Genomic DNA, 21,721 nt, shown 5'->3' on the forward strand with positions numbered 1-21,721 from the left:
CTAGCAAAGCAGTAAAATTTCTGCCTGGACTCAAAACAACCCACTGTTACAAAAATTTGGGGTATCTGATATATGGTCACTTATATCATCAACTGAGGACAATGCATAAAGTTTAATCTAAAACCTTTTCTATAAAATGCTTTAATTTTGTCAAAAAAAAAAAGAGGCTATATTTCTATCAGCTATTTAGAAAATACTTTTTTCTTTCCTCTGAGCCTGTTTCTTTTTGAAGAAAGCCCTGCTTTCTGACTAGAAATTTTCTGGGGAAATTCAAGGATTTGCAAAATCTGTCTTGATAATCATTGAGGTTGGATTATCTTTAAGTTTTAGACAGGACAGTCATGCATATTGCTAAGAAAAAAATGAAGTTATTGTGCATTTTTTCTTGTGAAAAATCAATGTGGATTTCTCATGTATGGGAGCCACTTTATACTGTGATGAACAGGCATCTATGAATTACAAGATACAATAATGGAAATTCAAAAGGAGGGAATGGACTTGACAAATAATTGTAACTTTAGCTGTGCAAATGAATATTAACAAACTGAATTACTAACTCAGGCTTTTTCCTCTGAACTAAAGGCATGTTTCAACACTTGTGCTAAACTATTGTCCAGCATTTCCCAGATAAACAGTTCAGACTTAAACTGTATAATGAGGAAAAGAAGAGAAAAAGACTAGTTTAAGTTTTACAAAGGTTATGGAGTTGCTATGGATTAAAAAAGTTTCAGATGACTGAAGAATAGGATATAAGGAAAAGATATGCTGGGTATATCAATACATATTTTCACTAGGATTAGTGTCTACATGTTTACTCACTTGAGTAAAAGGACAGTGTAGTAAAAATAGAAGAGATTCAGAGACAAGCAAAGAATACGGACCTGAATAAGAATATGAGTTATTGCTTGTCTTAAGGAACAAAGGAAAGGTACATAAATTTCTATATATATTTTACAATGACTGACATACAGAAGAAAAATTGGGATCACTTCTGTTTATAGTGGTTTAGCATATAATAGCAAAAGATGAGAATGACATGAAAAGCAGCCAATTTAAATCTGAAAAAAATCTGTTTTCGTTTGGTTTTCTTTGTTCTTAAGTGTGATTTTTTTGACTGTAGTAACCCCACCTCACAAAATATTTAGACCTCAAAACTCAGGATCAGTTGCTCATAGGGATGATGAGACATCAACAATCCCTTTAGATGAGGCAAAGATAATAAGGGTTGAAGTTAATGAAAATTCTGTAAGAAACTATTGCACCTTCCCCTGAAGCATCTGATACAGTCAGAGGTAGGATGCTGGATTAAATAAACCATGAAGTTTGGCTATGTTACTGTTTCTATGATATTAGGTTTAAAAATTTCAGTTATATATCCCAGTTAGTCATGAAGATCTATAACAATCTTCCACACTGAGCAATGAGTTACAGTAATAATAATGAAGGGAGAACAGAATAATTATTATTAGGGGTTTTAGACACCACTTATATGTGCATGCATGTATATATACTTACATAAAAATGTATTATATACATACAGATGCATACACATGTATACACACACACAGAGACGCATGCCTTCTAAGAAGTGGAGCTCACCAGGAGATCTGAAGACCATTCTTTACACCCTTCTCTGACGCACATTACCAAACTGTGTAAGTGTGTGTGTGTATATGTTTAACAGTGTGTTGAGGAAAATGTGAGAATGGGAAGCATGAATCTGAGTATGGGAGAAATCATCCATGTTACTGTCATTATTTCAGATCTGTACTTGAAAACACATTTCCAAATTCCTTGTACATTGGCTAAGTTGACCAACAACCTAGCAAGAAGAAATACACAATATTAATGGGCATTGTGAAAATGGAAATAATTATGTATGCATTTTCTGTTCTTTCCTGTGTTAATATCAACACATCATATTCCTGACAATGGGCAGAACAAGAAATTGAAAGAACTAACTTGATATTTGCCACTTACTCTGCTTATCTGTTTCATGTTTCTGCCAAAGTTGAGAGAAAAATTGGATAGTCTATCTCCGTATGGGTTTTCATTTTTCAGATCTAGTGGGTTAGTTCATTGCAAATCTACCTTTTCCTTAGGCTTGATCAAATAATTTTAGTTTTAGAAATACTTAATGTATACTCTAAGCTCACAGTATCTCTTTAAACATAAGATTAATTCCTCAGACCCATTTGTATGAAAATTCTACCACCTTTTACACCCATTCACATTAATTCACACTATTTGTCCTCCCTGTTTCTCTTCTGGGAAGGTTTTTGAGAACAGGAGTGAAACCGACCATCAGCTTATCTGGTAGCAAAACGGCAGCTAATCAATTCTAAAGCTACAAACGACTTAACCTGCAGATAAACTAAAATATAAACATATTCAGATAAACTAGCTATAAACTAGTTTCATGTATCTAAGATAGCAAAAGTCAGCATGACTACATTTAACAGGGTAAATGACAGGATAGGTTTCCATTTCAATGAGGTAAAGTTGTGCATAAATTCCCCCATCCCCAAAATACACCTGCAAGGTCATTATCTCAAATAAAAATAAAGGAGAGAAATAAGTTACTTTTTTAAAAGCTAAAAATGAAATTACCTTTAAGCCTATTGCTAGACAGAAAGAGATGGAGATGGGGTAAAAAACAGAGATGAGAACCAGAGAATATTGATAAATGTGTGTTGTCAGCTCTGAGAACCACAGGTTTGGTTGGCAGCAGCTGAGTTTTGTCTCCTGATGCATGTTCTAGATGGTTCTCAATGTTTTGTTATAAATAGTCCAAGTATTTTAGTTTTTAGTTTTCAAATGGTAATGGGCTTATTTGATCACTTTTGTCTTTTTGGTCCAACTACACAGATTTTAACATATTTCTCAGCAGGCACAGGCCTGCCTACTGGATACAAACATATAGGTAGCATTACATAGTTAATATGCTGTGCAGAGATGTGCACAGAGAGTACAAATACCAGCAGACCATGGTTCATCTTGATCTGAGCAGCCAGTCTGCCTGAGCGACGCATTGCATGGTGGTTCCTGTAGTCCCTAAACAATAACTTCTCTACCAAGAAAAGACAATCGCTACACTCCATTCCTATGCAAGTAATTGCAAACTTCCTGCTCCTCCCAGGTTCTTTGCATTGGCCACAGGGGACTAAAGAAGCATTTCTGAAGAAATTCACAGCACTGCCTTTCCATGGAATGCCTTCCAAGCAGAAATGCTTCCTCTGGCGCACCCCAGAGCTGACACTTCGTGAGAGGGGTTCCTAGGAGACAGGTCTTATTACTCTTCCTGCTTGCCAGTAGCACCTTTTCACAGAAGCCTGTTCACCCCTTCTGTCCCACAGCAAGCGCAGGAGTGGGATTTTTTTTCAGATAATGTATCTGTGGAGCTAGATTTTTTTTAACTTTCATTTCCTCGTTAACATTCACTTGAAATTGTTATCAAATGTGTTCTCCTGCAATCGTCTGAAAGGTTTTATTCAAACCAGTATGTTCTCTTTTTTTTCCCTTTTGCATCTCCTTAAAGGGACATCTGTTAACACAGCTTCTGTAGAGAATGGATTTCATCTTTTACTGAAGTTTTGTTCCAGCCAAAGCCGAACTTCCTGCAGGTTGTAGAAAAAGGGGCCTTTGCCTCCCAGGTAGGCGATTTTTTGTCTCTGCACAATGCATACTCGCTCAAATGAAACTCCATAGGCCACATTGGCATTGTTGTCCATACAGTCAGCCACCACTTGGCACTGAGGTGGCAAGGAAAAGTGTTCTAGGAGCTGATGAGCAGCTGCACATCTCTCTTCCTGGTTCCTGTGTTTCTTAACTTCGAATGAAGAGGGAGAGATTCCAGGAGCAGCCCAGCCATCTGATGGGTGAGCTTCATCGATGTAGACCAACAGAAAGTCAGCCACACCAGAGAACTCCTCCACCAGCTTGCTGAAGGCCGACAGCTGGCTTGTGAACGGTGGTCAGGTAGCTGAGCCAAAGTTGACCACCAGTGGCCGCTCGGAATTGGCAAAGTCCAGAAGGTGGCATTTCGTTCCACACTTGCTACCAACATTCTTCCAGCTGCTACTGCTACCATCACTGCCCTTGGATATGTGGATTACACTGGAGTTAGGAGCTTCTCCTCCCAGTTTGACCTGATGGCAAAACAAATTAAAACATAGCAAGTTAGTGTGACTTGCCTGTGCAGTATCCTCATGACTACTGTCTTCAAAAAGCACACCTAACTAGCTCCATGGACAGTAGCATGGGGATATAGCAAATCATCAAAGGCAGCAGTTTAAAAAAGTTCATCTAGCCCACCTTCACTCATAATTTAGGGAAATGTAGCATTCCTGACAGGTATACTACTTCATTAATGTTAGAAAATTTGATCAGAGAAATGTTAAAAATGTTAGAAAATTGAATCAAATTGTCTTGTCCTGTCCACTACACACATAGCCCAGTCCACCCTTATGTATTTGGAGACTCGCATTTGCTTTCAGACAGACTACCTCAAATTTCTTCTAACTTTCCTCTGTGAGACAAATTTTCTAGATAGGATTTTTTTTCAATGAGTCATTTTTTTTCAATGAGACATTTTCAATGAGTCGTCTCCACTTGGTTCACATCTTCCTTGAAATGTAGTGTTCAAAACTTCAACAGTGTATTTACCAATTCTCAGAATAATCAGGCAATTGCTTAATGTAATGAAGTAGCTCACAGACTACACCTGTTTATACATTCTAGATGTTTGCTTTTTATGAGACATCACGGTTGTTTTGCAAAAAGAGTAGACTGTCTATTGGGGATTAACTAGTGAAATGCCTAGCTAAAAGCTAGTGAAATGCCAAGGTCCCTTTTCTGCCTTTCTAGTTGTTCCCCATCATGGATTTGAGTACTTCATTAGTCTGAATTTTATCCTTTGCACTCAGCCCCACTGAACTGCATTCTACATTTTAAGCCATTTTTCCAATTCTCAATCATTCTGCGTTATATTCCTGATCTTCACAACACATGCAGTACCTCTCAATTTTCAGAGGTTTGAAGATTTCATACTTATATATTCTCTTCCATCCTGCAGTCCAAGAATGAAAATACTCAGAGTACTAAATAAGAGATCTCTGGGATCTCTGCAGATGCTCATTCATTGTACATTCTGTCTTGACAGTGGACCATCCAAGACTGCACTGTCTAAAGTTTCTTCTAATCAATTTGTAGTAATTTCATCAGTGACTGAGTGACATATTTCCTTCTACTGCAACGATTCTTTACAAAATGATTGGGGAAAAAAATCCAGCACAAAAAGGGGAAAGTTTATATGATGGTTGAAGTAGGATGAGGGGAAAATAAACCGTTTTATTAGCTCCAGCTCCAGATGTAACTCGGACACAACAGGCAATTGTGGAAAAATTTTACCTGACCATTTCTACTTGCATATCTATAGAAAAAAACCCCAGAATATAAGCATCTCACAGAAGGGAGTGGTAGAATAAGGTGGAGCCTGCAGAGGGCTCCAAGATCCTTAGCTGATTACTGTAGAACCACAACATATTATTACATAATACGATTAGTTTTTAATGAGCTCTGCCACAGCAATTCCTATGTATCTGCCTTTAACATCAAGCTCTAGTACAACAATGCAATTATCCTTTGTATTTCCCTGACTCTTTCTCTCTATATACACTATTTGATTGCATTCAGAAATCTTGCTTTGAAGGAAACATACAGGGTCAAATTCAGAAGTCTTTTACATTTTATGTATTTCTTTCTGAAACTACAACAATTAAAGTCTGTAGAAGTTAGTGCTAAATGAGAACTGTGTAAAAACTGAATAAATAACTGATTTCTGGTGCACTTCTATTTTACATTACATTATAGGATATTCTAGTGAGTCAGATACAGTAAGAAACTGAGATAGCTGAATACTGAACTTACGCAGTTGCTGCTGCACAGATCCAAAGGCAAGTACATTGTTAATACTGGATCCTCCATTTCTCCCTGAGAAACCTGACTACCTTGAACAAATCTACAGTTATTCATGACTCTCAACTATTTCATCAGAAGAGCACCAGAAGCAAGAGTGTAATCAAAGCAAAGTTTGTAAGACACAACCCTTAAAGCTGCCAGACTTCACAGCTATATGAGAAGGTCTCAGGGCATGTTGTCACATGATATAAGCTTTATTTTGACTATTTTCCATAGGGTAAATCGAAACACAACCATGCTGACATTCTCACTCGGAGATCAGCAAGAAAGAGAGTCACAGAAAAAAGACTGCCTGAGACCCACAGATCTCACCAGGTCAACAATGTGGTGATCTTGCCACTGGAAGTAGAGGATGTGCAGCTGCACCACAGGCAAGAGAAGTAAGTGATGGCCCAGGAAAGCACAGCCAGTTGTGCCCCTGTCTCTGAAAACCTGCATCTGCAGCATTGCTATCTGCTAGAGCCTGGCAACAGTTTAGAAAAAGCCTTGTGCTTCTCTGCCTTTGAAAGCAAGAGGCCTCAAACAGCTGACTTTAGGACCTGCTGTGTGAACATTGAACTCAGTTGCCCGTTGAACTCAAAGAAGGAAAATATCTATATCCCAGTTTTTGAGAAGAAATGACCTGCCTGAGAAGAGGCAGGCTCAGCGACTCAGGCTCTTGCGTTTAAGAAGTAGCATTAAGCATCTTACAGTGTTTAAGGCCACCTACACCTTAGCAGGTAGCAGGTACTCTTCTGTTCAGCTGTTGATCACTTCATTTCTCTCTGCCATTCTGTGAAGTAAGATAGGCAAATCAGGAGTGAGTAAGGTATAGGGCCACACTTGAAGAAAGAAATACACAGGTAAAGATCACATGGCATCCACATAACCATCCTGAGGAATGCATTCAATTAAGAAGCCATCTAAACAACTCAGACATTTTGTGATAAGTTGGTGACTGTAAAAAAAAGGCACATACCAAGAAACAGCATATGCATATCTGCACAAACATTAGATCCCTCTTTACCTAGAAAACTTCACTGTTCCTGCACTACCATGTAAATGCTTCTTCCGAGCTAGCTTGCCTAAAATGTGTCTTTTGGGCAAAGCCTGACATGTAAGTATTTGTGGTGCACCCATTCCCTGGATGAATAATGGGCCTCAGTATTTAGGACTATATGCTCATCCAGTCAAAGAAAAAAAGTAATGACATGTAATTTATCTCACAAATCACAATTAAGGAGCACACTTTGAATTTCTGATATTTGCTGCCACTCTTCAGAGGATAAGAAAAATAAAGGTAAAAAGAAGCACATAAAACTCAGCAATGAACAGAGCTGCTCAGGACAAAGAAACATCTGAGCAGCTATTTTCACTTATTCTTCTGGTTTTATTTTAACAAAACCATTGTGACTGAAAATATCTAGCCAACACTCTTGAACTGGGAAACCACAGTTTACTTCTTGGTCATCTTTAAGCAGAAAGAGAAGCTATATATTTTAAGTTCCTCATTATCAGCTCCTCACTCAGGTCTACCAAACGCTTGATTTCCTAGGCAAGTTTGCAAACCCTGAAGGAACAGACCAATAAAACAACTTCCATCAGATATCAACATGGGAATGCCCTTCAAGTCCTATTTAACATTGATACCAAAGGTGGCAACAAACCTCACAGTTCTTCAACAATGCAAGTTTGCATTCTGTTTCTCATACTCCTTATTGACTAAAAAAATAGAGATTGAGGAAACAAAGTAAAAAGAAGCCCTTATATATCTATACAACTATACATCACCTTATATCAGTTTCTCTTCATTTCCCACAGTCATGAAGTAAGTCTCATGGCCGCAGGTTACCTATCATTTTAATTTTTGTTTCTAGGAGTGCTTGTGATGGGTTTTTTCCTCTTAATGAGACATCCTTGCCAAGCAGGCATTCACGAGGCATTTTCTGCTCTTGTAGAGAAGTAATTAGGTCGGTGCCTTGTTCCATGCCAGTGTCAGGCACTCCAAAAAGCAGCCCTGCCCAGTCGTTAATGCTTAAACATAAGCAGCAGCGGCAACTCCACTAATTGGTCTTGATGAAGCACTGACGTTCCCAAGAGACTGTTTATTTCACCAGGCTCTGAACAGATTGACACAGGATGACAATATCGTCCTTGCTGATCATCTGCATTGTAAGCCTTGGCCATCTTCTTTGTTGTTATTTATTGAAAGAAAAAATAGCTCTTGGAAAAGAAAATCAATGCAATGAGAAAACAAACAAAAACCCCCATGTATTCAGCCAAACCGCTTTTGAAATCTTACACAAAAGCAGGCAAAATATAAATTCTGAGAAACAAACTAGCAGAATTCCCCTCACACGCAATCCATAATCACGTACTTTTGTGCATGAACATTTGGCCATTCGATGCCAGCCTTCTGAATGAAGTAGAAACCAGGCAGCACGCAGGCATCCCCTCCCACACAGCCTGCATGGGACACGCAACGTAGGCCAACCAAATCTGAGAGCCAGCCCAGCCATCAGCAAGAGCAATCACCAACACCAAAGCAGTGATTCACATCATTTGTGAGAACTTTGTGTTTGCTGGACAGCTTGTTCTGAGTCTGCATTCAGAATGAAAAGGGAACAAGCTTGCTGATGCTTTAGCACGCAGTCTGCAAAATGAAGGAGATGTAGGAGCAGGAAAGAAAGCCCTATTCATAAACTACAGGCTAGAAATAGCACATACCGCTAACTTTGTGGTACATTCTCCATAAGGACTGGGTAAAGCCCCATGGACAAAACATCATCTCCTCATATACCTTTTCTTTTTTCTTATTTTACTTTTATCAGCTTCAGCATAACCTTCCTTGGATCCTGTGCACTGGAATACAGCTTTCATTCCCTGCATTAGGGATTTTCAAACAATTTGGCAGACTCATCAGGCTGTGTCAATTTGCCCCTAAAGAAAATAGGTGCTGCCAGACAATTACCAGTTTGTGATATTAGTCATTTAAGTATGGACATGCCATGTTTGCGACTAGAGTGCAGCTATTGGTAATGACCTAAATCCCTGGAGCCTTTTACACTTTTTCATATTCTCTCCTTTGATTTAAACTCATTTAGCTAGATATATTTTCATCCAAATCAAAATCAGACTCTGGCTGGAGAATTTATACAATTTAGTCTTTATTTACACGACCCAGAGTTGTGCAGTTGATAAAAATCACAAGAGACCCTTGTCTGGAGTAATGTAGGGATGTGGAATCTCTTCATTTTTCTTGGGGAGATGGCAGCTTGCTTTAGGAGACTCAGTTACTTGAGTTGGAGAGCAGAGACTGGAAATGACTTGAGCTCTCCCACAGTCTTTTATTTAGGATCAGGTGCGTGGACCTGAGGGAGGGAAGTAGGAGACAAATTAACAGGGTACAGTCCAGATAAAAATAACTAGCCAAATGTTGCTCTCTCCATTTAAAGCTGCCAGTCCCACAAATGAGTATGTATAGCATAGGGAAAGCACAAAGGAGTCTTTTGCCTTGCACTCTTATGGATAATTTTAGTTCCTCTGATCGAGGAACCTAGAGAAAGATTTTTAAGGGCTTTATGTTTCCCTCAAGATGGGAGCATGACCCACTACACCATGGCCACTGGGCCACTGGCTGCCCTGGTGGGCTCTACTTACAGATGACAGAGGCCTTTACTTCAGCACCTGGAGGGCATTTGAGTCTAATTTGGATGATTTTTTTTTTTTAAACTCAGCTTTAGGACCACATGAATACACAGTAGTGGTTTTGTCAGAGAGGTAGAGCCAGGGCACAAGAAACATGTACAGTCCTTTTCCTGAACGGTGACTGTTAGCTAATTTTTTGTGTCTGTCACAGCCAAAGGGATTTTTCACAAAGCTTTGACAACAAAGCAAGCATTCTTTCTGTCAGTTTTTCACGCATAAGGGTGAAAATAAAGGACTGCAAAGTGGTGATGTGGAAGAAATGAAGTTAGACCCACAAAATGAAACAAGTATGATGAGACCTCATATTCCTTTTCCTACCTTTTGTCTGTCTTGAGTGGTTGAACTCTTAAGTTCCATGAGACCAACTGTCTGCTCCTTTTGTTTGGGTACTACCTAGTACAATGGGTCCCTGGTCTAAGTTGGTCCTCAGACACTACTATAACAAACATGATTATTAATATATAATATATTTGTATTATTTGTATTAATAATGACAATGCTTTAATAATAATGACAAAAGCCCAAATTCTGTTGAATTTTTGTTCCAAATCCTGTAGGAGAGGTTTTAATTGTGATTTGGTTTTGTTTTTCTCACTTCTTTCAAGATTGTTTTCATTTGCAAATGTCAGTGAAAGCAATTCTGCCAAAGCTGAACTTTGTAAAGCCAATAAAATATTTTTAATACCACACAATGTCTAGTTCTAAACCTTGAAATTATACAATAGGCTTTCTTTCACAAAATCTCTTTATCACTGTCAGATGCAGAGAGAGACACTTCCTTACCATGCCAGACAAAACAAATACAAACAATAAGTATGGAAGTTATGTCTTTGTTCCAACCTTTAAAAGATTTCCCCAAAAAGCAAAGAGTAACTAAATAGCCAAAGACTAGGTAGAGGATCATGCTTTTATTACTTTCACAGATATTTTGGTGATGATGCTGTGCAGGATATGCTTAACATGTTAGTTTTTGGACAGTTTTGTTTGGCATAAGGATTTATTTTGGAAGATGTACTTATCAGGCAGGCAAAAGTAGCCAAAGGTAATTTAACTGTTCCTCCCTGAAATCTCAGGAAAATCCCACTGGGTGTTTACTGAACCAGTTGAGTTGCTGCTACATCCAAAGCTGGGCCTACGCTGTTAATCTGGGATCCTGCGCCAGCCATTCTTCTGTGTTGGGGTTGTCATGCCAGAGCTTGCTGCTGGCCCACTCTAAAGGCAGTAAAAAGCTGTACAAGTACACACACACACCTATCACCATCCATCACCTGAGATACCAGCATCCCTCTAAGGCCTGTGACGCACATTTACCCACAAATGTGTATGTGCACACGTGCGTGTTGCCCCCATAGATACACTACAGCATTCCTAAGGACTTGGCTGCTTCAGGGAGATGCCATTAAGGTCTTCCCCCTATCTATCCTGCACTGAGGTGGAGAGGAGGAATGATCTCCTCAAGGATAACATTAGAGCTCTCTACTGGAGACCAGGAATGGTAACTCTGCCTTGCTGAAACACAGAGCTCATATCTGGCACTGGAAATGATCCCAGCATGAGGCCTCAACACTGGGCACTGCTAATGGGCACAACCTTTTTGAAGCCATTTTAAAAGCATTGTAAGATAATGATTTCTCACCACTGAAATCTTAGAAAGCAGATTCATCCCAGTACTAAATAAAGCATCGGAATTAAGAAAGCAAAAAAAGCTTTTAAGAGGAATTTTTTTTTTCAAAACTTCTCTACCTTTTTTCCTGGATTTCTGCATATGTGTGATGCATTCCATATACATACTGTAGGCTAAAACAAATGCCTCAGTGGCATTTGTAGAAATGGTCTATGTAAATCATGCAGAAATCACACTAACACCCTCCCCAAAAGTCTTGTTTTTTCTCTCTCATCAGTAGGTGTGGCTGCATTCATACCTATACATATGTATACATACACACATATGTATGTGTATACATATACAGAAAAATGAGAGAGGATTGACTCCTGGAAGAGTAGATTATGTATGTTTATGTATGTACATTTTTGCGTTTATATACATACATGTATGTACTTGTATAGAGACAAATACACACAAGTATATATATCTTTACACATGCAAACACGTATAAAAGTGTAAATTCTTACAAACACACAACACATACATATATGAAAAAGAATATTTAAATAAAACTGTTGCACACTTTCAAGTATAAAAAGTTAACTTGACTGCTAGCTCTATTTATCCCTGTTATGACAGTTAATCAGGTCCTAAAGAATCCCTTGTAATGTAAGACACATTTGCCTCTTGGAAAATAATAGGAGGATGGTCTATAAATCACAAAGCTGGTGCAGTGTAGACAATATCAACAGTGAGTGTGACAAACACTTAACTGAGAGATAAGGAAGTAAAAAAAATATATTAATAATTGACAAAATTTACATTAAAAATCAAAATAAACAAAAGAGCAACTATTTTGATTCCAGTAGAACTCTAAAATCTGGAAAAAAACAGTCATATAGAATGTTCCAATAAAATAAATACTGAATATAGTCTACATACAATACAACAAACTTTACATTGATTCCCCGCTGAAGATGTTAAAATCTTCAACTGTTGCTAGGTAATCTTACCTACAAAATGATTACCCCCAACAAAGTCATGTGCAATAATACCTAATAAGGAAAAAAGGCAGGAAAAAATGTGGAAATTTGAGTAAGATATTAAAAAGTTTTTCTAGAAAAAGAGAAAATACATTAGAATAGCTGTTTTCAAATATACTCTAACCATTCCAAGGTCATATCTTGCAGATATTAGTCTTGAAAAAAAAAATTGATTCATTCTGGGACAGTCTGTGTGCTTTTAAGACAGAAGTCCTTTCTTGTAATAAATTTACTTTAATTTAGAGTATAATATCCACCCACAGTGTTGTTCTGGAATGGTTTCCAGTAATTTTTTCTGTAAATAGAAATTTTATATCAAGTACTTTTGTGAAAAATGTTATGAAATGTACACAGGAAGAATTCTATGTAAGTGACACAAAACATAGTAAAACCAAGCATGGTTACTTCTTTGATCCAGTATTCTGCTAAATGGCAGTCTAGCTTTGGTTATCTTAGACATCTGCAATGCTATTATTCAAGCTGAAAAATGGTGATTATTTCATAAATACTTCTCAATGGAATGAGTTTAAGCACCTGCCTAAGTACTTGGCTAATTCCTGGCTTCAGCTTGTAAATTGGAGCAATAAGCACTAGTAGTTATTGTATTGACTGCATTTTGGCATTCTGTATAGTATCCAGATTCCATGATATTTTCATTTCTTACCCTCCCTAATTGTTTCAGATTAAGATATCACAACTGGGCAGTCCTAGTCAGGATTCAGAAAAGGGTAATTTAATGAAAAATATGCTTAGTGGGCCATTGTTTAATATATTTCACTATTTTTCATGCTTTTTAAACATGTCACAAAGCAGAGTATGTTTCAATCATTTTCAATTCTACCAGTACACCCTTTTAGCTGAAACTTTTTTCCTTTTTTCTTCCTTACAGAAGTAAAAGAAGTTTCTACTCTATTGTGGAGGTGATGACTCTTCTTCCAATATTGCTCCTCAGTTTATTATGTCCCCTTTATAATTTGACTTCTACATTAAGTACCTTTCTGTGACAATCAAGGTTTTCCAATGATCTTCTCTGCTTATGGCCCATAATTCTGTTAAGTAAAACAGAGTCTTTCCATGAATTAATTGTTGGCCAATTCCTTATGTCTTAAGGATAGTTGCCATGAATGGACTTTTCCCCCTTTTTGGAACAAGGTGATAAAATTTGGTTATATTTATATGTATTTTTCTGCTGAGTTCATTGAGGCCCAGATTTCATTCTAGTGACCTTAAAGCCTGATTGGCCTGAACGACCTGGGTGATTTAATGGTGATAAGAAAGAGAATAAAGTTGCCAAAGTTCAAGGAGTGAGTTTCATTACCAACACCAAAAATAGCACAGAGTCATCATCCCTGTAGCATCTATGGTTGGCATCAACAGTACTGAAGGAAAGGCAAAGCGTGACTTAGTTTGGAAACTACAGAAACACAGGCAATATCTTGATTTTAAATCATTTTGTGTAATTTAAGCAAGATGAGACTGAAAATACCTCATGAATATGAGGTTCCTTACAGCTTCACAGCTTCTCCAGACCTCAGACTGCAAACAGGTTGCAAATGTGGGAATTGGAAATTTGACTGTCACAGAGTTGTGCTATGAACTTCCACTGGAGGTTTGACCAAGTCATGTGTTAACTGTCCTGTCTTGCCTTGTCTGTAAAATGGGAATGATTGCGTTCACCAACCCATTTAAAAAGGTCACTCTAAATGTAGTTAATATCTATGAAAGGAATAAAAAAAAGACTAAACGGGCTAGGAGAATAGTGGGCTTCATTCAGCATTATTTTATTTGGGTAGCCAGCTGGATGATTCTTAAGGTGGCAGTAAGAGGTTGACCCATTTGGCAAAAGATAGTGTTATTTATATTTGTCTTACACTGAAAATTAATGTCTTGGGTTTCACATTAAGCAGACTGTATTCCATATCACAAAGCCAGAAAACACCAACACCACCAGTTCTTCACATCTTTAAATAAGAGGAAATACAAATGCCTCTGTAGAGGTGAAAAAAGGAACTGGGGGGGAAGATGATACAAAAAGAAATATTTCAAAAAAGAGAGCTGTCATCTGGATGACATCACATGGGGTATGTTAAATTAGATGGTCTAAATAAGACAACACATCAACAGACTAAGCACTGTTTTGAAAGCCACAGAGGTCTGAATTCAGTTCTTCTAGTTACTAACTGGGTGGTCTGTGCAGGAAAATTCATGGGTTTGGGTCCACCTTTTCAATCTATAAAAGGGAACTCTAGCTACCTCATCAGACCTGGACAGCACTACTGGGTAATGTTTGAAGAAATCTTAAGAGGAAAAGTACATGTTGCATAATTGCTACTGGCTTTATTATCTTAGAACACCAGGCAGCTGTCCGACAGCTAATCAAGTTCATTTTTAATCTCTTGACATGTCCCTCTGTCACTGTTTTCATGAAGGAAAAAAGGTCACTGTTTCACCCTGCACCCAGCATAAAAGTTAACATATGAGTAATAGAAAATGCCAGTGTAATGACAATGGTTCATTTCTATGTTTTACTCTAAGCAAAACAACTCTCTATGTTACATAGCTGACATCTGTTTCTGTGGAGCTCTATCTGAAGATGCAGTCTTTTTATAATATCTGAGGATCTTATACAGCAAACAAATAAACAACAGCTGTGAAAACATCTAGAGCATTTTACAATTACTCTTATATGAAGATCTTGAAATACTTGAAAAATATGAAGATTATTATTCGTGCCAGTGAGGAAACTGAGGCACACCTAACTGGAGTGGCCACAGCTGTGCAGAGAGGTAGTGGCAGAGCAGAGTCAGCAGCTCCAGAATCTCGTGAATACTTAGCCTCGACTTAGAAGTACTGATCCCTTCAGTATTCAGTATTCAGTATTCAGTACTGATACCTTTCCCATCAAACTTAACATCAGCTAGGAAACAGTCTGCACCGCACAGAGTCATTCCCTTTCCTTCTTCGCTGACAAGCGGGATGCTCATCCCAGCTCACCCACCCCAAGCTGACAGTCCCCGTCCCCGTGTACTCACCTGCTTGTAGGCGTCCAGGAGGAAGCTGTTCCAGACGCAGCGCAGCCCCTCCGAGGTCAGCATCCTCCTCCACTCACCGCGCCCAGACTTAGAGCGGCTCAGAAACAGCACCATGTGTTTCAGGAGAATCACAGAGTCATACAGCGCAAGAAAGAGGCAATTGGAGAAAAAGACCGGCAAGATCTGAAGCGTGATCAGCAAATCCACACTTAGCAGACCCATCTTCCTTGCTGCTTCTTTTCAGCTGGATGCCTTTAGCTCTCTTTATTGCTCTGTACCCTCATTTAAGAGAGTAAAGTAAAAGGCATTTCAAAAGCCTCCCTATTCTTCTCTCAGCTGTTCTTTTTAAAATGAGCAGAGATAGTTAAATATGAGCAGGCTGGTTAAAACCATAACTGAACTATACTCATTCAGTTCTGAGCTGCTTATTTTTCAGAAATTAAGATGTGAAAAATTTTTCTCTTAACCAGGAGACCTGCTTTTGTTGAAGAGAGAGGCAGCTGTGTTTCCAGTTCCCTGCAGTTACAAAATTTAAGCTGAGACTGTTAATTGTTAACTTTCCTGCACTATCCCATTGTTTCTCAGCTATTTAAGCACTGAACAGACCTCTCATTTCTGTGCCACTAAAGCTAGCTACCAGGTGCAACAATACTTTTTAAAAAAGGTTTATGTACATAAACTTTCTGTTCCTTCCTCCTTGCCTCCCTCCCTCTCTTTCCCTCTCTGCCTCCCCCGCCCACCCCACCCCCCCCACTCCGCGTTTCTGTATTCCTGCCTTCCTCCTCTCGCACTCTCTCTTGCTATCTGCCTATGGTGCAAAGTGCTCTCCCCTCTGGAGTCCTCGCTTGCTTCCCTGAAGCCTTTTATACATTCCCTAGCTAATTGCTGCAATAGAGAAATGAAACCCTAATCTTAGTAAAGATCTTGACGTCAATGTAAAAGAGGGCTTTACTTTGGCTAGGACTGCAGTGAATAGAAAAAAATGAAATTCTCAAAACTTTTTTTTTTTCCCTTAAGAGAGAGGACAAAAAAGAGAGACAGAGAGCAAGGGTGGAACTTTGCTTTACTTTGAAAAGGAAAAGAGAGAAAAAACCCAATATGCTTCTGAATGTTCTTACAAAATGCTTCCAAATTTTGGAAGAAGTATTTTCATATGACATGGAAAGTGACAGAGCAACACAGAATTCTTTGTCGATGTTTTTTTCTCATGGCTGAGGTTTTTTTCTTTGTCCTTTTGTCTTTTCCAGGAAGGTGTGTGAGTTGATGCATCCCAAGAAAGGGCACACTTCTGTACATCTTCCTCCCACCTGCATGAAGTACAACATGTACAGTGTTTAAAGATTTGTGTTGTTTTCTTGGTAACATAAGTGAACACCCTGCACTGAATTCATCTACCAATGTGTAAGAGAAGATGAGAAAGAGAGAAAAAAAGGTTTTGATGTATTTGGGGTTTTTAAGCTACAATTCCCTGCTTAAATAAAAATATGCTTCAGCCTTCAGTGTTATTAATCAACTAAGCTTCAAGGATTTCAATATTCCCCTAAGATAACTATTTACATCCACTAGTCTAATAAGGATAACTAACTTTTGGTTAAAATCTTGTAAAGAGAAAACAGAAATTTCCTCTGGCAGAGCCATGTGTGTTACAGCAACTGCAAGTATTCCCTGCAGCCCCATGCTGAAGGATTGTTTTGTTAATTTCCACTTCTCTTTGTTTCACCTTTTTAGTCCAATTTTTAGTCCTCTTTTCACATGATTTTTTTGGGGGTGATTCAGTAGACATGTTTTGTTTGGGGTTTTTTTAGCATGGTTTTAAATCCCTTAGGTAAATATTTTATGTATATCATGTTGCAGACATCCACAATTTTGGTTTTCAGTGGATGGCTTCCCTATGTGCTTATGTAGGCTCCATGCATCAGATACATTTCATTCCCAGAGATGCCAGCATGATATGTAACCTCTGTCAACTCACATCCTTCATGAGTAGTACAAGCTTACTTCAATAATGTACCTTGGTCTTCCTCAGTCGTCACTATCCTTTCACTGCTAGCAATTGCAGAGGGTAGACACCATCCATCTTCTCTGCTCTAGGGTCTGTCATTTTCAGATATTGTGATATCACTTGGCCTATCATACTAGGATGTCTGCCTCTAGAGAGGCCACCCCATACTTTGGCTTGTTCTCACCAGAGAAAAGTTTGTTTAGGTAGCATAATTTCAGGCATTTTCAAAAGATATCACCCAGGCAGGATATCTTCCAGCAAATGTTTATTCATAGAGATAACTTTAAAATGTTGCACACATTAAACCAGTGACCTTCTGCATTACTAACATAAACAAAAACAAAGGAGCTGAGTTTCTTTTTCAAACTATTTTTTAAGTCAAATGTTGGTGATGACAGTGTTCTGTTGCCATAGAAGGACTGCAACCTCACAGATCTGGCTTTATTACTAAAACTTGCAAAAACACGTTATAAGTAGGCATTTATATATCCCCACACGTGGATGAGTCAGTGTGCTCATGTCATGTGAGCACAAGACAGGAACAAGGGTCCCCAGAGCTGCTAAACTGGCTTGCTCTCTAACCTCAGGCAAGCATATGTAATCACTTGATTACGAGCACTCTTAAGCCTAGGTTACTCTTCTGTAGATCCACCACTAAAAAATGTATGATTCTGTCTGGGAAGGTCTCTTTTCTTTATTTTGGGAAGGTCTGTTAAACGGCAGGCCTGGAGGTTGTTGATGACAGTGCCAGATGAATCATCAGCCATTGTTTCTGAGAACAGTTTGCAAACAGCTCTGAGGACAGTCCAGCTCAGGCTCTTCCTGTTCCCTGGAGGTAAAGTCAGGCAAGAACTTACCCTGGGAACATAATGTATTCTGGGTTCCTGTGAAACAACTGCCCCTACCCACAGCATGCTTCATGGGTGAAGAGGTTGTTTGTAAGACAGCTGGAGACCAGACAGCTATGGAGCTTTGAAGTGCTGGAAGCTGGGCAGGAAGCCCATGGAGCACTGGTGTGAGATGGTAGTTCATATTTACCACGTCACCTTCCTTGCCTATAAGGCAGACTGTGTGTATTGAGTTAAACAGAACTACAACAGGCTGTGTTTGGGAGCTTCAGTCAAGAGATGGGTGATAACTCCCTAATCCAACTATAAAGACATAAATCTTTTTCTAAATAAATGTAATAAGATAGGTTTTGCCATTACTGTTTTCAGAAGCAGTCTGTCCCTGCAGAGCACAAGGCACTACTGGTCAACTTGACAGCAGAGTCCGGCAGCCCTCAACAGAGAAGGAAAGCTTAACCCTTCTTCTTGTTGATACTGTTTTTCTCCTTCTTGACTGAAACAATTGATCCCTGTGTTTACTTATCTCAGATATTAAAAATACGAGGGAATTCACGAATTGCATCTTTTGTGAAAGTTGGGTATCTAGAGCATAATCTCACATTTGAAGCCAACAGTCTGTTGCTATTTCCCTGCAGATGGTCATGAAGAAAGGAAGAAAGGCTAGATATTTCATGCCTTGAGACATTTACTTTCTTGAAGGGAAAGTTGATGAATTTGATACACGAGGAAGAATTAGGCATAGTTGAAGTTATACATGAGAGAACTGAGACAGGTTTCAGCTAAAGCTCATTTCAGTTACCTCCTCTGCCATAACTTCCTATATAATTTGGGCACAGCCCTACAATGTACCTCAGTTCTTCATCAGCAAAAGAAAATAAAAGTCTTCTCATAATCTAAGGAGCAGTCAGGTTCAGTAATGGGAAATTAAACATATCATCCATAATTTGTCAAGGTGGAATGAGCAAAGCCAACAACATTAAAGCATTCACTGTTAATAAACTTTGTATGTGGCTGAAGTCAACAGTATCGGTATAGATGTTCATATTCTGTAATGTTTATAAAATTCAGTGCCATCAAAACTGAATCCATGCATAGCGTCACGTTTCTTTCCAGTTTCAACCACAGTAGCATGAAGACCAGGACATGAGGAACTAGTAAGTTTGTTTACTGTAACTGCCTTGATAACTGTACCTGGACATAGGAAATGTGAGGTGGAGTTACAACTGCTCAGGCCACCATTTTATAGTAGATCCATACCAGCTTTTTGCATGTCAGATAGTGTATTTTACAACCTGCACTTGGTTGTGTAGGTCTTTACTTACCTGTGGCTGAACTACCTGTGTAAGTTGCTGTGGCACTCCATCAAACTGTATCTAGGTACCTAAGTGCAAGACCCCAGAGTACAAAATAAGTAGATTGATTGATATTTTGTTTACTCAGCCTTATTTTCTCAGACTAAGCAAGACTATTTTGAATGCAGTTACTCTTTGCAGCACAGCTGCAAAAGGGTACCTCACAGCGACAGGAAAGCAAGGCTACTGCTCTGGTCCTACCCCCAGGAGATTCATGGGAGAGATCATCCCGAGGGATTCAGCACAACCTGTGTGCCTGCCTTGCCGCTTCTCACTGCTTTCACTGCCAAAAACAAAGAATGAAGCTTTTTGTTTCAGAGCTAGTTAGTGTGTCCATGAGCTTATCCCTGGAGAATTGTGCAGCTGCAGAGTGATATGGCTAGAGATGAGGAGGAGAAAAGTTTTGCTTAGCTTTGCCTCCCTGGCCCTGGGCAAAAGTTTTTCATTACAGCCAAACAAGAATTTGTACCTCTCATAAAACTGCATTTTTTCTCTTTGCCGAAAGAGAAAAATCACCCCCTTCTCTCAGCAACAATTCCTTCACTTAAAATGCTGTGGATCATTGAATGACTGTCTATTTGCACTTTTTGATTGGGATCAGCAGCACATGTTCTTAAAGAAATAATATGTTCAATTAAAAATAAAATTATTCAGGCAAGTTGCAGTGTTACCTGAACAGATTACCCATGGTATGTATTCACCAGGCCTTACCTTCCTCTGTCATTCCTGGCCACGGCACCACATCTGAATGGAGCAACTTTCATCCCACAGGTAACCAGCCCCACTCTGCCTACTTAAAGCTGCCTCTGTTCTCTATAGAATCTGCTTACCAGCCTTTCAAAGGTGAACACACTAAATCTATCCTTACTGCCTAATTTATTTGACTTTTGTATCAGCTTTGGTTTTGTTTTATTTGGATTGTTCTACCTTGCCATTATGCTGTGTAATTGAGAGCTGATTATTCTGAGAAACTGGCAGCTGTGAGAGGTGCTGATTTAATAGCCCAGAAGACCTGATTCCTTAAGTTTATCTGCAGTGAGGCTGAGCACAGGTAAGGAGAATGCAAATTGCCCACAGGAACAGCTCCTCATGGCAATTTGGAGTGAAGTTCCTGGAGCAGAAAAAGGTAGTCAGCCTCATTGCCCACTCAGTCCATAAGGCAGCACTACAATTAGGACATTTCATCCAGTAGATGCCAAATTGGGACAGTATTCATTTGAACTAAGGAAGAAAAAGACCATATAATTGGGTCACTTCTGGATAGGGAAAGAACAAAATATCCTAAGATTTGGCAAGTTATACTTAGATATACCAGTTGTCTATAACTGAGGTTGTCTTGTAATCAAGCCACAGTGGTTCAGAAAGATCAACGTGCACAAGGAGAACTGGGACTGCTGATGTCTCTGCAAAACCTGTTCTGTTGGCTTCAAAGCTGTCAGTCTGGCACCTCCTAAGAGCCTGCATTCATTGTATGACAGCAAAATGAAAAAATTGACTCATGGGTGTGGTTGTATAATAGTGACAAATTTGAGACTAGAAAAAATCCCCACATCCCTTTGTTAATGATCCCCAAATTTCTATGCAAAACAAAAATAATCTCCCTGTTTCAATAAGCTACAGTAAACAAACCTGACGCTAAAACACACCTGGTTGAGTCAGACAGTATTGGAACAAACCAAAACACCCTATCCACCCTAATAGATAAGGCAGCTTGTTTTAAGAAAAACAGGATCTATAAATAAGGACAATCAGAAGACCTTGTCAGAATTAAAATTAGTCAGCCCAAATACTCTGCATATTGCACAAGAAAAGGAAAAAAGACTTTTATGTATTGAATATGAGAAGAGAACAACTTAATCTACCCGTAGACTCTGTAAATTACCTCCCAAACTCCCAAGAGAAGCTAGGACCAGAATTTAAAGTCTTCCTCTCACATTACTAGAACTATACTGTCAGCTATATGCATAGCTGTCAACAAGTTATGATGTTAAGGTATTCCTACCCATCTAAAACACTAGACAGATTGGGGGCAGGGGGGAGGGAAGGTGCAAGGGGTGTAAAATTTTATTATTATCGCTGTAGTGGTTTCTAAGTCATTTGGCTCAAAGTTCTAGAAAAGCCCTCCAGTCCCAGCTTTTCCAGCTGAGAAAGGGCCATTTCCGTTTTCCCAGG

At 38.9% G+C, this 21,721-nt stretch overlaps 1 protein-coding gene across 2 annotated transcripts; it reads right to left on the reverse strand.

The window, feature by feature from the left end:
• Positions 1-1,543: 1,543 nt before the first annotated feature.
• DIO2 (iodothyronine deiodinase 2) lies at positions 1,544-16,223 on the reverse strand. 2 transcript variants are annotated; one of them, XM_018082771.2, is made up of 2 exons: positions 15,348-16,222; positions 1,544-4,148 (listed from the first exon to the last, which is right to left on the reverse strand). In XM_018082771.2, the coding sequence occupies exons 1-2, from the start codon at positions 15,567-15,569 to the stop codon at positions 3,492-3,494; spliced, it is 879 nt and encodes a 292-aa protein (XP_017938260.2). In that variant the 5' UTR covers positions 15,570-16,222; the 3' UTR covers positions 1,544-3,491. The 2 variants fall into 2 exon arrangements, with proteins under 2 accessions (XP_017938260.2, XP_008923275.2); XM_008925027.3 differs by having other exon boundaries at positions 3,576-4,148; positions 15,348-16,223.
• Positions 16,224-21,721: the final 5,498 nt, after the last annotated feature.

This window comes from Manacus vitellinus, unplaced genomic scaffold (genome assembly GCF_001715985.3).
Source record: "Manacus vitellinus isolate BGI_N305 unplaced genomic scaffold, ASM171598v3 scaffold_6_pilon, whole genome shotgun sequence".
Taxonomy (NCBI): domain Eukaryota; kingdom Metazoa; phylum Chordata; class Aves; order Passeriformes; family Pipridae; genus Manacus; species Manacus vitellinus.